The 16,618-nt window shown below is 39.3% G+C and overlaps 1 protein-coding gene across 1 annotated transcript in view; it reads right to left on the bottom strand.

Moving 5' to 3' along the window:
- Positions 1-4,658: 4,658 nt before the first annotated feature.
- The window catches only part of SERTAD2 (SERTA domain containing 2), a 59,004-nt gene continuing 47,044 nt past the window's right edge, over positions 4,659-16,618 (bottom strand). The window contains exon 2 of the mRNA XM_072140399.1: positions 4,659-15,447. Within this exon, the coding sequence (XP_071996500.1) occupies positions 14,499-15,443 (945 nt within the window). The 5' untranslated portion in view covers positions 15,444-15,447 and the 3' untranslated portion in view covers positions 4,659-14,498. The remainder of the gene's footprint in view (positions 15,448-16,618) is intronic.

Here is a 16,618-nt window from a genome sequence, read left to right on the forward strand (position 1 = left end):
ATCCCCCCAAAAAAACGGACAGCACACGGATGACATCTGTATGTGGTTCGTTTTTTTTTCTCATATGTTGCTAGGCAATCAACTCAGCAGAGCAAAAAGTAGATTAGAAACCCATCCGTTTGTGGATGTGAAAAAGACGGATTACAGACGTGAAATAAAAACGGACACAGACATCACATGTCTGCATTTTTTTGCGGATGTGCAGCGCCCACACCAGTTGCACTAATTTTGTACACCATGATGGAAGCCCAACTAACCCTGTTATAGTCAGTGTATACCATCGGTCTCCATCATGACTTATCTGGCACTTCTGTAAGTGTGAATGTTTGCTATTTTTTAACCCATTATTATTTTTATTTTCTGTGGATCCTTGTGTTACTACATCTCCGTAAGACACTGAACATCACACAGATCACTGCAGTACGAGTCAATTTGTCTTGTCTATTTTCTTTGCTCCGTTTCCTGTTTCTGATCAACTATGTCTAAAAATAGATCTACTTTTTCACTCTTCTTGAAGGTCATGTAATAAGTATTTCCTTGTGTAGGCAAGAATTTGTTCCATAAGACAAAAGGGCAAACATTTGTAAAAGTGCAAAGCAAATCAGTCAGCGTTTAGCAGCCGGTTTGCACGAAGTGAAATGTGTTGTGTGGACTTCATAGGTCTCTTCTTCTGCAGATACATGGCTGCTCGCCCAGGTCCCATGTGTACTGTTACACCATCTTCCTGCGCACCGCCCAGCCTATTTGGGAGGAGAGTCCTAGATCCTAACAATAAGCTCAGTTTATAAAGTGGCAACACAATTTAAATACCTAGTGAAATGAATATTTGCTGAATTATGCAATCTTTTACATTAAAGGTGTTGGCCACTTCTTCGGTAAGTATAGGAACCTTATGGTGTCATCCATATTAGACTTATACAGATAAAGTTTCATGTTCAACACTGGGAGCAGCAGGTCACATGAGCCTCTGACACCAGGACTCGGGATTTACGGTTGTATCATGCTGTCTGTACACCCCTCCCACATCTGGTATATTCAGGGCTGGCGCCAGCACTCGTCGAGCCTGGGCAAGTGTCGGGGCCCAGACTGTACATAAGGAATCCATGGGGGTTAGTGGGGCTGTATCTAATGATCCATAGTGGGTGAGGGGGGATTAAATAAAAGAAACATGAGGGGGCTGTTTGGTATTGTAAACTAGGAAATATTTTAGGGAACAGGAGGCTGTTTCCGTTTCTGAATTTTTAATGCCACCACATGAGTTCACTGCAAAGGGGCTCTGTCGCCAAGGGGCCTACTGAAACCTTGGAGCCAACCCACCCTGAGTACATTGTACAGATTATTACATTTAGCCATTAAAAAATTGAATTTGTCCATCAGAAAAAAACAACCTCCTTGTGGATTTAAAATAATAAAAAAAAGTTATTTGGATATGAGGGGAGTAAAAGGACCTCACAATTATCCCGAAGACATTCTGCCTTATGAATGAGCAGGTGATTTATTCCCGGAGAGAGCGGCCACATTTTGCTTTCCTCGGTCTGTGCCCTACATATCTCCAGCCATTTGTTCCCAGCGCTGAGCACCAGTCACAATGTTCCCAGCAGCTGCTATGACATGGAGCTGCGATATGTCAGTGCCGGCTGTAGCTGGTTGTGAATTCTGAAACCCAAACCACTGTCCGATCAGTAAGGAATATACCAGACAAGTCAAGGCTGAATGTACTGTATACTGCACTGATGGACCCTATAGTTCACTTATACAGAAATGCACAGACTTGTTATTGCATGTGAGGATATTCATTCAGAAATCAGGAAATCAAAGATGTAGGTCAAGGCCATTTAGGAGACGTGTATTTGTGAGAGAATATATGTCTATATTGAACTATCAGAGCATGACATTTTTGCAATTTTTATCTAATGAAGAAGGCTGCATTTAAAGGGCATCTACCACCAGAAAGAAGTGCTGTATGCAAATGAGCCTGAGGGGCTCCAGGAGGCCCCTCAGGCTCCTTTGCATACAGTCCTTCATTCTGGTGGTAGATGCCATTGCTTATGAAGTGGCAATTCTAGAGCACCCATAAAAGCCCAAAATGTGTTGTTCTACCTGTAAAAGATGAAAGAATAAATTAATCTTTTATTCTTTACCTTCATACCCTCGTCAATAGGGGTGTATCTACATAGGACACCATCAGCAGTGAATAGTGATGAGTGGACCCGAACCGCAATATTCAGGTTCATACCAAACATTAATATTAATAATAATAATAATCTTTACTTATATAGCGCCATCATTTTCTGTAGTGCTTTACAGATTCTGGGGGACATATGCCAGCACCAATTGTGGGTGTTACCAGTTGGCAAGTAGACACATTTTAAATTGGTGCAAGCACAAATTGCAGTTGTTTGGATTCGGGTCTGTGTCCAGGAACCTATCTACCTATTGGAGCAGTGATAGTGTATAGAAAGAGGGATGTTATGTACTCCCCTATGGACGATGTACTATTACATCATGCTGTATGGTGATGGTGATCAGTTGCTGAGCGCTCTCCATACAGAGCAGGTGTAGACTGCATTATACAATGAACATGAGCCTCTCACAGCCGCAACTACATGGGGACTGATAACCCCTTAGATGTGGTGGTCAGTTATTATTTCAGCATCCAAGTGAATGAATAGCTACCTGCACCACTCTCCAGGATATTATAAGGGAATACAATTGGTTGTTATGGCTTCCAGGTTTACCATTACAGGATGTCCCCGGGTTACGTACAAGATAGGTTCTGTAGGTTTGTTCTTAAGTTGAATTTGTATGTAAGTCAGAACTGTATACTTTAGCATTGTAAGCCTCAGCCAAATTTTTTTTGGTTTCTGTGACAATTGGATTAGAAAAATGTTGGATTGTCATAAGAACCAGGATTAACAATAAAGCTTCACTGCAGACACCGGTGATAACTGTTATAGCTGTTTATTGTAGCCTAAGGCTAAAGTACAGTAAATTGCCAACATCCAGAGGTCCGTTTGTAACTAGGGGTCGTATGTAAGTCAGGTGTTCTTAAGTAGGGGACTGCCTGTATACATTCTATTAAAATATGTTAACATTTATGCCATAATAATAAGGCAGTAGTGGAAAAAAATGTATTTGCTTCAATCACATTTTTTTTAGGGGGTCGGAAAGTTCTCCTTATGGAGATGCTCCACATCGGAATTCTGGGAAAATATGCAAATATGTTTTCCATGGTGGGATATTGAAAACCACGCCTTTTTTTAACTACCTTGTGAGGCAACGCCCTTGACATCAAGCATGACCTTCAGGAAGCCTTATGACATGAAGCTAAAAGAGGTGTGGTTTTCCTCATCATATCATCAGTTTTGTGGAGCGATTTATTTAAAAGTGATGTATTTTTTGTTTTAAACATCGCGTAACCTTGACTTTTTAATCCTTGTTGCCCATGCCATGTACCACTCCCTCTAGGTCAGTGGTGTCGAACCTATGGCACGGGTGCCAGAGGTGGCACTCGGAGCCCTTTCTGCTGGCACTAAGGCCATCGTCCAAGGACAGAGTTCACCAAACACTGAATCTTCCTGCAGTCCCAGGTAACTTAAAGGAAACCTACCACTTTACAATTAGCCATATAACCCACAAATACCTTGCAACAACTCAGGATGAGCTGATGCCGGACCATATCTTGACTAGTAGCAGAAACCGCTGTATTTCTGGAAAAAGTGTTTGTAGCGGTATATTCTAATCCCCTTTCGGTGCACCGCGATATTGCTGTGCGCTCCATGCGTGTGACCTAAGCCGCGGTCGTTCACGCAGCCGCACTGGAAGCCGGCCACGATAAAAAGTTGTTTGTGCACATGCGCTAAAGGCTCTCTGGCATGACATAATAATGCGCTTGAACGGTTGCGCGCATGAAGTGCACAGCAATATCCTGGTGCGCCGAAGTGGGATTTGAATATACCGCTAAAAACACGGTTTCTGCTACTAGTCAAGATATTGTCCGGCATCAGCTCATCCTGAGTTGTTGCAAGGTATTTGTGGGTTATAAGGCTAATTTTAAAGTGGTAGGTTTCCTTTAAGAGATATTTTAAAGCAGCACTTTATTGGCTGTTTGGAACTGCGGGGAAAGTAAGAAGGGTTTGACAGAACTGCATTATCTTTGGAGGTCTTCCTGCAGGACCCACCGTTCCTCCTGTACACAGAGGCCCTGGAGAGAAGCTACAATGATAGTTTGAATTTGCCTTCCTTATGCCAACTGTATTGGTGGCTTCAGGTAGCCGATACAATTGAAAGATGTGGAAGAACAGGTAGCAAAAAGTTACTGTATAAAAATTCATGTTGGCACTTCACGGTAAATAAGTGGATTTTGGTTGTAGTTTGGGCACTCGGTCTGTAAAAGGTTCGCCATCACCACTGTTTAATACAATGTTAATACAAAACTCCCTAGAGAAGGGCAGTATGACTGTCACTTACATGTCACGCTGTTGCAAAAAAAACCCAAAAACAATAGCTCCATGGTATCCAACTAAAAATAATTCTATTCACTCGCAGGGTTTTTCGTCCTTGTCTTTGGCATAGAAAACCCCACAATCTTCCCAATTAGAAAGGTAACACAACAGACGCCAAGGTTTCTTTTAAATGTTTATTGTATAATATAAAACTACAAAAAGACTGCTCATTTCCATGTACATTTGCCCAATTGTTTTGCATTACAGCCCATACCTACAAGTGAATACAGTAATTTGATATCAGACGTGTCTGTCGTATTGCATAGAAAAGGCACAGCTGTAAGGTCTGTAGGAGGAAAATGCGGCCTTCATTTAGACAGTGAAAGTTTCATGCATTGCCCGATTCTTAAAAAAAAAATACATTTTCTGCAACGACACAAATTGAAAAAAAAATTTGCATAAAATGAAAGATTTGGTGCCCCAGTATCCAAAATAAACTTAATTTATCGAGATTTTTTTGTGAATCCAATCTTATAAATTTGATTGTGTATATATAATGGAATGAAGAGGGCCACACAGAATTAGAAGTAAGTGTTCCCTCGTCGTTGCGAGAAACAGTGCCACTCTTATCTATGGACTGTGTTTGGTATTGCAGCTTGAATGTTTTACTTGAAAGGAGCACAGTAAGAGATACAGCTATATTGCCAGTCTTGTGGAAAATGAAAAATGTCTCCAACAAAATGGCCGCCTGGCTTACATGTTGATTATGTGGGTCTGTCCTAAATCAACGTTTCCTATGTACCACAACTAGAAACTACTCAGCCATACATTACAATGAAAATTATATCCTCTCAGGTATGAAAATTATATCCTCTCAGGTATGAAAATTATATCCTCTCAGGTAAATGAAATCTATATCCTCTCAGGTATGAGCGGAATGAAAAATCTGATTGTAATTGAGTAAAACGTTTAAAATCTGCTTTCTTTTTATTGGAAACCTATGAAGTTTAGGTCTCTTCTGTGTAAATATTGTCTGGACAAATGCAAAGCCACTAGTATGGCTCTACTCATCATCTGACACATTGGGGGAGATTGGTCAGAAATTAAAACATAATCTGAGAACAAAACTGTTCAAGTTGCTCATGGCAGCCAATCAGAGCTCAGCTTTAAGTTTAAAAACTGCTGTGGAAAAATGCAAGCTGAGCTCTGATTTGTTGTTATGAGGAACTGAACAGTTTTGCTCTCATACACCTCTGATAAATCTCCCCCACCTGCAACAAGGTTTTATTTTTTCTTAGATTTGTTGAAAATTATAGTTGGTGCAGATTTAACAGTCACAACCCGGACAATGGTGCCTCATAACATCAATATTATAAATGTTTGGTTGAGGGACCCTCTGTTATAGCTACTATATTAGGGCCCAAAAGTTTCAAGTTTAATATTTCTGACTACTACAAGATTTGCATTTGGGTAGAATATTTCTCTGTACAAATTCTAAGGATATTTACTAAAATCCAATTAATAAAGCATTAATCAACAGAAATGGCACTAGAAATGGGAAAATTTACGATACAGCAACCAATCAGAACACAGCTTTAGTGCACAATACAAAATGAAAGCTGTGTGCTGATTGGTTTCTAAGAGGAAATAAAGTTTTTCTGCTAGACAGTTTCCTAAATATCCCTTTAAATGTCTCCTATAGCCGCTATACAATGCCAAGGCAGCCTGAGTGATCTGAGGCAGACTGGTTTGCTAGGGACGACCCCACATATATGCTGTGGCATTGCCAATGTTGGTCTGAATTACTAATAGGATTTTTCTTTACCATATTTAGGTGGAGAACTAAAAATTAAGACCTGGGTATGATTTTACTGTTGCTTAAGTTAGGTCCCATCAGTATCGGGAGGATGGAAGACATCTATTATTTGTAAAAATCTTATATTTAAAGGAAACCTACCATCAAAATCCATCCTGATAAAGCAGGGACACTTTCTCATAGATCCAGGCACCGTGACTGTGGTAATATTCTTATATTTTGAATCCATGGCCTCCATCCTTCTAAAATAAATGTTTGAAACTATGCTAATGAGCCTGAAGAGATTTAGGGGGTGTTACTAGAACCCCTCTGTGATGTAGCTTCACAGGCTGTTCTTGTGTGAGATTATAGCTAAAAACTCTGAAGGGTTCCTGGGGGTGTTATGAGAGCCCCTCTGTTTTATAGCTTCTGTAATACAGTGTAACAGCCATGAAGCCAGAGCCTGCAGGAGCTCTGGGCACACCCCCAGAGCTCTTTGGGTTCATTAGCATAATTTCAAAAGTTGACTTTTAAAGGAAGGTGGCGATGGATAACAAATATCAAAAGATTACCATAGTCACAGTGCCAGGATCTCTGAGTAAGTGTCCCTGGATTATTAGGCTGGTAAGTTTTCCTTAAAACTACTAAAACTAAAGTAACAGCAGTAAGCTTCTATGCAGCAGGAGAAAAAACATGGCTGCCTTCTTTTCCTTTCATAGCTTGTTTAACTCTTGTTCAATGGTTGTGTTGTATAGCAGGAGTGGTGTTTTTATAGTGGCCATGTTTTCAGACATCCCTTTAAATTTTTCAATTGTGAATACTGGAACACCAAACTGGATTTTTTTTTGTCATTTCTGCACCTATGCAAGGGTACGGCAAACTTTTTCCTATCCTTGCCTCACACCCACTTCTGAAATGGACATACATTCCTAAACAGAGTACATTCCTACCATACATTCTGTACATGTTACAATCCAGATGTTAGCTTCACAATAAAATAAATATATTTACAAAAAAAAAAAAAAAAACAAACAAAAAAAAATCCCAAAAAACAAAAAAACGGGTATAAATAACTTAGGGAAACATAACTTCAAAATCCTAGCCGATCGGCTCTGCTCAGTTCTTGTCCCGTCATTGCACATGGGTGTGTGTATAAGATCTTTCTTTTGCTGTTTTAACTCTTAAACTGTTTCTTTTTTCCAAAAATATTAATACATAAAACATAGGTTACAGTAAATTGCTCTTAAAGGACTGGATTAATTTATGTGGCATATAGGTTTTTTTTTATATATTGAAATAATAGATACTTTAAACGATTCATCAAATTTAATACAGAAAATATCAAACAAACCAGTAATAAAAAAAAATTAGGATTTGTTAAAAATCAGAAGAGTAGCCATTTTGTATTTATTTTTGTAGTTTTTACATGTATGTACCATAGAGTTAAAAGACGCAATTACGGCTGCGTGCTGACACTACTGGAAGTAAGTTAGAGTAACGCTCTTATTGAACGCTACAATAAATTTCTATTTAGTAAGCTCTAAACTACCCAGTCATGGAAAAAGGGGAAGTTTTTGATTTTCTTGTTGTTACTCTATTAGTGGTATTTTTCCCACTCGTAATGAGGGTGACCCAAAAGACAAAGTAAAGTAATGGAAAAATCCTTATACCATAGCTTAAAGTGGCTTTAAAACCTTTTTTTAAAGGTTTTGTAAAATTAATGAAAATTCATTTTTTTGTGAAGGTTTTACTATACCAGAGCCTGTATTTGTGAGTCATCTTTTCCCTTTTGGTCCATAGCTGTATCATGTAACCGGCAATTAATTATAAGTGGCACAATGCCTTACTGTATGTGTGGACAGGAAGTCAAAGGAACTAACTTCCTGTCTACACATGATGTTGCGTCCATTGGGGACTCAGTGTCACACACGTCTCATCACATGACCAGACTGCAAAGCAGGAGGGAGCTGACTGCTCATTAAACCAGCCACAGGTATCTGCACTTAAAGGGAATCTACCACAAGGATGAAGGATTGTAAAGCAAGCATACTTACATGCTGGTTTGTGCATCCTCTAGCAGAATCTGCCCTTCTTTTAGCTTCTAATGTCCTGTTATGTTTTTTTAGTTTTTAAAATTATGCAAATAAGCCTGAGGGGCTCAAGGCTCCATTAACATTTATGGAGCCCCTGAGGCTCATTGCTTAATTTTTAAAGCCTTTTTTCTTAAAAACAAGGATTTAAGAAGCTAAAAGAAGAGCAGATCATGCTAGATGGGACACCAGTATGTCAGTGTGCTTAGTTTACAACCCTTCATCCTGGTAGATGTCTTTTAAAGGGGTTGTCTGGAGATTGAAAAAAAAATTCTTTCTTTGTGGAACAGTGCCACAGTTAACCATGGGTAGTTCCTGGTATTGCAGCTAAGCTCCATTAATTTCTATATATACTGTCAGGATCCGTGCTCTGTAGTGATGCTATTTTTTAAATAAAGCTGCCACTTTTTTTAACCATTGAACAACCCCTTTTAGTACTTTTGTATAGGAGCAGTCAAAAAAACTTTTTTTGTGGGAGTCCTGTTTTGACTCTCTTCCGCATTTTGTTCAGTTAATGATATATAATAATAATTGCAAAAGAGACCATTCCTTAATTAAGTCTGAAAATAATAAATATTATAAATTAGCAATTTAAAAATGTATATTTGCTTTAAATTATTTAACATTATACAAAATGGCTACCTTCCCCGGGCCTCAGCAGGAAAAAAAAAATAGAATATTCTATGAATATTTCCACATTTCAGCATGGCATTGCCCGTCTGTAAACACATTTTAGAACTTAAAATATGTCTCTTATATAATAACTCAAACATGCTATAAAATAAATAAGCTTAAAAGAAATCTATACGTTTTTTTTACAGCAAATCATTTGAAGCGCCGAGTAAATTCACATTTCCCCTGCACAAACACACACACACATATATATATATAATGATCAAGCAAACTTTAATACAAGCCTTTCACAATCATAGAGCCCCTTCCTCCATTACCATATTGTAGACAAGTTGTCAGTGCGGTGCCTTAAAGTGCTTATCACAGACAAATCCGAGCTGATCAACGGCAAGAAGTGAGCAGAGACCGCGCTATACCGCCAGATGACATAAAACATAATTTAAGATTTCTTAAATAAATTAATATAAAAGTAATTTCTAAAGAAGCAAATACACATGTAAAATAGTAGGTTGCAATCTGTAGTTAACAGCTAAAAGTACCATACAGAAGGCAAAGAAATACTGCACAGAGTCTGGGGAGGGTCTAGTGATGGCAACACTCTGATAAAGTGTTTTTTTTTACATAAGACTCGAAAGGTGGCCATAAACATTAGGTTAAAGGGGTTGACCATTTCTCCTCAAATTTTATGTAAGGAGTGTGGGGGGTAGGTTATAAGGTAATTTACCAATATTCATCTATTAATAGTTCTGCTCCACCCACTTGATATGTGAAGTGAAGCCTCCGGTCTTTTACCTCATCAGCTGGACATTCCTGTCCATAAAATGGCCGAAGATGGAGGGTCATGTGATCTCTAAGTGTCCGTGAATAATCTCCCTTCCAGGACCTTATTCCTGTCTATAAAATGGCTGCAGATGGAGGGTTGTGTGATCTCTAACTGTCCATGAGCAATCTCCCTGCCAGGTCTTTGATCTTATATTCATGAATACTATCAGGTCCTGGAAGGGAGATTGTTTATGGACAGTTAGAGATCACATGACCCTCCATCTGCATCCATTTTATAGATGGGAATAAGGTCCTGGAAGGAAGATTATTTATGGACAATTACAGATCACATGACCCTCCATCGGCGACCAAGAATGTCTGGCTAATGAGTTAAAAGCCAGGATGAATACAAGATTAAGGTCCTGGCAGGAACATTGCTCATGGACAGTTAGAGATAGAGACCCTCCATCTGCAGCCATTTTATGGAGAGGAATCTCCGGCTGATGAGGTAAAAGACAGGAGACATCACTTCACATATCAAGAAAGCAGAGCAGAACTATTAATAGATGTATATTATTAAATTACCTCATATCACGCCCCTCCCCCCCCCATACTTAAACACACATTACAAAAACATGAGTTAAGTGGCCAACCGCTTTAATGTTGACCAATGCTTGTCGATTTCAGTGGAAGTAGTAGGCCAATTAATGACTCTCCTGCCCGATCTGTTATTCTCCTGGCAGATAAGTTGCCACCAAAGTTCTCTGGCATCAACTTTTTCCCACATTCCCTCTGAGAACACACAAACACTTGAGTAAACCAAGGATGTATGCAAGTGAAGGGTCGGGAGGAATATTCTTCAGGCAAACAATGGTTTAGAGAACAGCTCCCTAAAGTGTATGACCACCTTGAAATTGAAGCTTTAGCCAGAAGTTGCCCCAATAAAGATGGCTTCCAAACATTTTTGACTTGCCTCCACCTCAAGACCTACAAGAAGACACAGTTTTCCAAATTAAATAGAAAGGATAAATTAAAGAAACCCATGAGCATTTCATACACAAAGTAATGGTAAGAGTGAACACCTTTACAACAAACTGATATAAAAGGACTGAAACAGCAAAGATAACTGATGACGTCAATCTCTCAAACCCGTTACATATCGAAAGATTTGACGACTTCCTGCTTGTGGACAAAATTTGAAGGTTCTAATACACAACATTAAAAAAATAATTATTCAAAGTGACCCAAATAAAAGCAAGACATGTACTGTTATGGTAATAGTGTGTCACTAGGGGCGTAGACATAGCAACCAGTATGAGTTTTATGTTACATTTGACCACAAAGGTCCATTAGGTTCTTACAGCATTTTACTATTTGAATGTTCCACCATTCCCATAAGTAAGAGGAGTTTGGAAACACTTGATAGATTTGGTGGGAATATAAAGAAGTAAAGGTTTTTGATCGCGTAAGCCCATTTTCTCACTTTTTCGTGAATAAGGATAACAAACTGTACAAAAATTGCATACAAACCCAGGTATGGGTCATTTGTGGTTACAGAAGCACAATATCTATCAGATAAGTAAAATGGCATTTGTAGTTTCCTAGAATACAGTGGGTATCACGTCTCATTCTCTGCTTGGGTTTCAGTGTTGAATACGGGAAGAAGAATGTTGCCTACTAAATGTCCATGTCCCTTTTCCATGTAAAAATGTGGGTGAGTCATAATGAAGGGTTAATCAAAAGGAATATATGGGTTCTCTATAGAAGTGGACGGGTAGGTAATGGATCTTATGAGGTAGCTGGGAGGTGTTTATATGCAATTGAAACTAAACTGTTAGGGACTTATCAATGGAAGAATATGTTTTATCTGGGTTCTCCACAACTTCGATGTTAAGAAACAAATTCATCTGTTGAGAGAATTGCCCATTAGCGGTTAGCTTCAACTTTGGTACATGGAGACCTTCCCCAAAAAGTAAGATCTATATTGTTTCTACTCTTCAAACACATCTTAATCACGTAGAACCTCATCTGCTATGTCTTGGTCTATATGTTTCTCCTGACTTTACAATTGGGACAATATGTATGAATATGGGGCTCTAAACACAACATTTGTAGACTTCCCTAAAATGAAGATAATATGGTATTATTATATAGTCAAAACTGGGACATTTAAGCACTGCCCTAGGGGCACCCAACCAGATGGGGAAGGCCCCAAAAGACCACTTTTGTGATCAGGGTCATGGGAATGTCACAGTAGAATCAGAACTGCTGTTAAGTTGCTGTTTTGATTAAAGTAATATGGCGGCTATATGTGGGAGGGTTAAAATGAGAAGAGATTTAATATAACAAAGTGGGACTCACATCAAAACCGGCCATAGACATTGGGCGGCCACCTTAATGGGATGAAGTTTCATTCAAGTTTCCCCTCATCAAAGATAGTGGGGGCAGGTCGAAAGTCACAACAGGCCCATTAGCATTCTTGTCTATGGCCACTTTTGTATCCAAGCTCAACTATCATGAACATGTTTATATCCATAAAACACTGATAAGGAGTTGCCTGTTTCAAGATGAAAACATTATTTTAGATCAAGCTTTCTATATTACTAATATATTGATGAACTTGCCTTTGACAACCAAACTGATTGGCTGTTTGAAGAGACTCCAGCATTTGGTTGGGGGCCTCTTCGCTGGTTACCAAGCACAGGGCTATTCCCTGTACAGTGGTTGTGCTTAGTATTGCAAACAAAGCTGACATCATATGATTGATGAACGTGACATCACAAGCCAACGAAGCACAAGCAGTGGTGGATGACTGCTAGGGTTGCAGGATAGGTCATCAATATTTTAGCACCAGAATCCCCCTTTAAATAGGTAATACACGTTTTCAGAAAAGATACAGATCCTATCGTAATAACTTGGGTTGTGTCCCTGTTAACATATTTGTACACTTTGGATATGAATGGAAAGGCACATGTCTGGCAAATGTCTGATGGGAAAAATGTACACAACACATAGAGGACATGACTGTTGTTCAGGGTTAACAAGATCAAGGCAAACATTATACTGGAATACAGCTGGAATAAGCCATGTGTGAGGCTTTTGTTTAAGGTGGCATGGCAGACTATGGGCTGTAATAACCATTATGACCTGTCCCAAAGGCTTTTTCCATTGGTGGCCATGGTTTACCAATCTGGATACTTATATGTAGTATCAAAGGGGTTTTCTAGTTTAAAAAAATCCATATCTTGGCCAGAGTACAAAGAAAGAGTCAAGAGTGTCTGTCACTTTTGAGGGCCTGTAATGACCATTGCTTCGTGCCCTGGTGGGATTTCCTAGACGAAACCTTGTATCACTAAGCTGAACATGTCCAGTTATGTGATCCAAGACTTGGTCCACGAAATCCTACAAGTGTACCAAGTGAGTTTCTTGGACCGGACTTACTCATGGTCAACAGGCTTTACACAGACAGTCACCCCAAACTATTGCTTTGCATGGACACTGTGTAATACTTAATCTCTCCAGTGATGGAGCTTACTCTCAGGTTTCCCCTTCTGGTTGCTTCTGATCAGCATTGAGATAACTTTTGATCAGCTTATAGTCAAGGAGACCTAAGGAGACCTAAGGAGACCTAATGAGTAGGGTTTGTTCATAGTGGAGAACCCCTTTAATAGCATAACCATGACATGTTGACTTTCTCTCAATAATGTTCATTGTCCTTGTAACTTGACACTGACAACATTGATTTTGCCACCAAAACGGTTGTCAAGAGTGTATTGGTGGCATCGTTCTTAATTGCACAGCTGTAATTCGTTATTTTACCGAAAATGGGAAGATTTTGTGTTTTGTTCTTTTAAAAGGTGCCACATTCTAACAGTGCATTAATGCAATATTTTATTCTATAAAAGAATAAGGGATCTTGAGGAAAGGTTCGAGAAATTCATGGAAACCTGATGACCTAGTCAAGTATACAGAGAGGGGAGTTAGAAAATAATACTTTTAGCAAGGTATGTAGAATATTTGCCAATTGGTTGCCATTTTTGCACCGTAATGGTTAATAACCCAATTTCCTTTAAAATACATCTAGATACTACCCTACGTCTCAAAATTTATTCTCGACTGTAAAACCTAGAAATAAAAGATATGGACCAATATTGTACATTTCAATTGGGAAGGAAATTCATACGCAAATCCTATGAAAAATTACTTGTCTCAGCACATTTTTTTTTCTCTTTTTTTTCCTTTTCTAAAAAAAAACAATATAATAAATGACAGAATCTGTACAAAAATATAAAAAAAAACATTTGGGCAAGGGGGATCTAAGCAGCCAGGTAAATGCAATCCTTACTGAAAAAGCAGTAATTAATGCCTCTAATTTTTTTTCCTCCCAACCTAAAATGCCAAAAAGGGGTTTGATTACCTAAATAATAAAATTTTACCTCTTGCAATAAACCTTATTGAAAAAATAGACAGTTATGCACATGCAATTTACAGCGTTCCCCAACGTAATTCTTGTGCTTATACATTGACAACTTAAGTTAATATTTAAGTTGCCGGTTGATAGTTTGTATGAAATCTTCAGTGGACTGTGGTACGACCATCCCTGGAGAAGGACTTATAAAGGATCTCCAAAATGGACATACAGAAGGCACTCCAATACAGCGTAATGCAATATCTAAACAGGATCCTTTTTTGTTTTCCCAAAAAAGGCAAAAGTATGCATGCACAGTGCTGTGAAACTGTAGGGTAAGGAGTTGAGGAGTATGCAGAGTTCTTTTAGGAACCAACCAAAACCTCCATTATGTGATCTAATTCTGTAAGGTCCATCTTGAAAGGCTGATTTGGGGTTACTGGTTGGTTGCTATAAGGAGACAAAGTTTTGAGTAGTTCGTCAGGTGCCATTTTAGAGGCTGCTCCGTTATTGGATGTGCAAGGGTCAAAATCGTACATGGACGTATCAATGTCAGAAAAAAGGATGTCATCTAAAGTTAGGTCTGTAAGAAAGCCGGTGGAGGTTGTCAATTCGAAATTCCCTGGTAGAGAATCCATTAGTTTTGGCTCACTTGTTCTATTCTCTTGTGTTCCCTCAGGCTTAAGGGTTCCCGTTGCAACGGGTTCATCTTTTAGATGCACGGCTGCTTCTGCAGCCTCCTCTGTGGAGGTAGACGATGGACACAGCTCCTCGATTTCATCCAATGCTGAGGAGAAACTGTCTTTTACTGGCTGGACTAGAGGAGGTGGAGGCGGTGGTGGTAATTTGCTGCTAGAAATATTCTGCTGGACTGTTTGGGAAGTGCAATATGTGTCCTCCTCAAGCAGAGAGGCAGGAGTGAGGCAAGACTCTAGTGGTGTAGTGCTTATTAAGTCAGTGGGTTGAAGAGGCTGGGAGTTGAGATGGCTGAAAGCAGGCTGGGCCTCCTGGTACGTGTCGCCAAGAGGATCAGAAGACTGTGACGTGCTAATAAAAACAGGCTTCAAACTGCCTTCTTGTTTTAGCTCCTCCTGTATCCGTCTTAACATGTTATTAATTAAAACTGTTTTCTGTAAGCTTGGCTCCGTCAGCGGCCTGTGGTTGTAGAGTTTCATAAGGGAAATGTTGAAGATAGTCTGACGCTGTAAAGTGTAGGATACTTTCGAAGGCCCGTCTGTCGGAGACACCACTTTGCCTTCCAGCCCATCTTCATGCTCGTCAAACTTTCGCTTTCCCGGTTTAGCCAACATATATCTAAAAGACAAAAAAAAAATGAAGTAACATCAAGTTGTGACCACTGGCAAAGTGAGATTAACTTCTTTTAACAGTATATGAAACAGGAAATTTGGTAAAATCAAGAAACTTATAGAACAATCTAATTTTCATGTAGTCTATTTTTTAGTCTAGAAGTTAAATTTCTATGGATGAAATCAATGACCACTTCACATTCACACTGCCGTATGGGGGAAGTATATACGGCCGACGTATATACGGCCGATATACATCCTCCATAGACGGCAAAGGGCGCACGGCGGCACCGTACCGCTCCGTACCCGGAAAAAGATAGGACCTGTCCTATCATTTCCCGTAATACGGCGCTGTGCGCCATGTATCTCTAAGGGGAGGGGCGGGGGTGAGCTGCGCTCACCTCCTCCTCCTCTCCCCGTGCACTGCCGTTGCCCGGTACGGTACGGGCGGGCAACGGCAGTGTGAATGTAGCCTTAAACTGGAAATATACATTAGATGGATTTTAGCCAAATCTGCTAATTTTTTTGAGGGACCCGCCACTTATCTTATAAGAAGAAGAACTTTAGTCATTTTCTGTATTATGGAAGATGTACCTGAATGTTGGAGTTTTAAATTCCCAATTCTTTTATTCTCGGAAGTTAAACCATTTCCAGAAATTTCTGGTAGCAGCTTTTTCCTCACTTCATTCGGAGCACATGTACATGATTATAAGGTAGTAATGTTTTTGGCCAGCCTTACTTAGAGATAGCAAAACCCTGGTGTTTTATCATCTTATAATCTCAACAATGAAAAATTTCTGCCACAAAAGTCTTTTCTCATATTGACCAGAGTTTCAAAAACCTAACTTTTTGGATAGTCACATAAACAACAACAATAATAATAAGTGTCTACAACAAATCAGAAAATAGTCTGTCGTAGTCATATGCTTTATAATAAGCACTTTAGCTATTGTTATAGGGGTATATAGTAACCGATTACAACCACCAGGAATTTCCAGTGGTGCCCAATTGTATACAGTATAAACCTTGATTAAATCCTACTTCTGTGATGGGAATAGGATCACACTCTATTCCAAGGCCTGGGATATATTCCTCTCATAGTGAAAGCTTTAGCACTGACACTTCACTTGTCTGTCTCCTGAGAATTTTCAAAAAGATTAGCTGTAGAGATGGATCTC

The sequence above is a fragment of the Engystomops pustulosus genome, chromosome 3 (genome assembly GCF_040894005.1).
Source record: "Engystomops pustulosus chromosome 3, aEngPut4.maternal, whole genome shotgun sequence".
Lineage (NCBI taxonomy): Eukaryota > Metazoa > Chordata > Amphibia > Anura > Leptodactylidae > Engystomops > Engystomops pustulosus.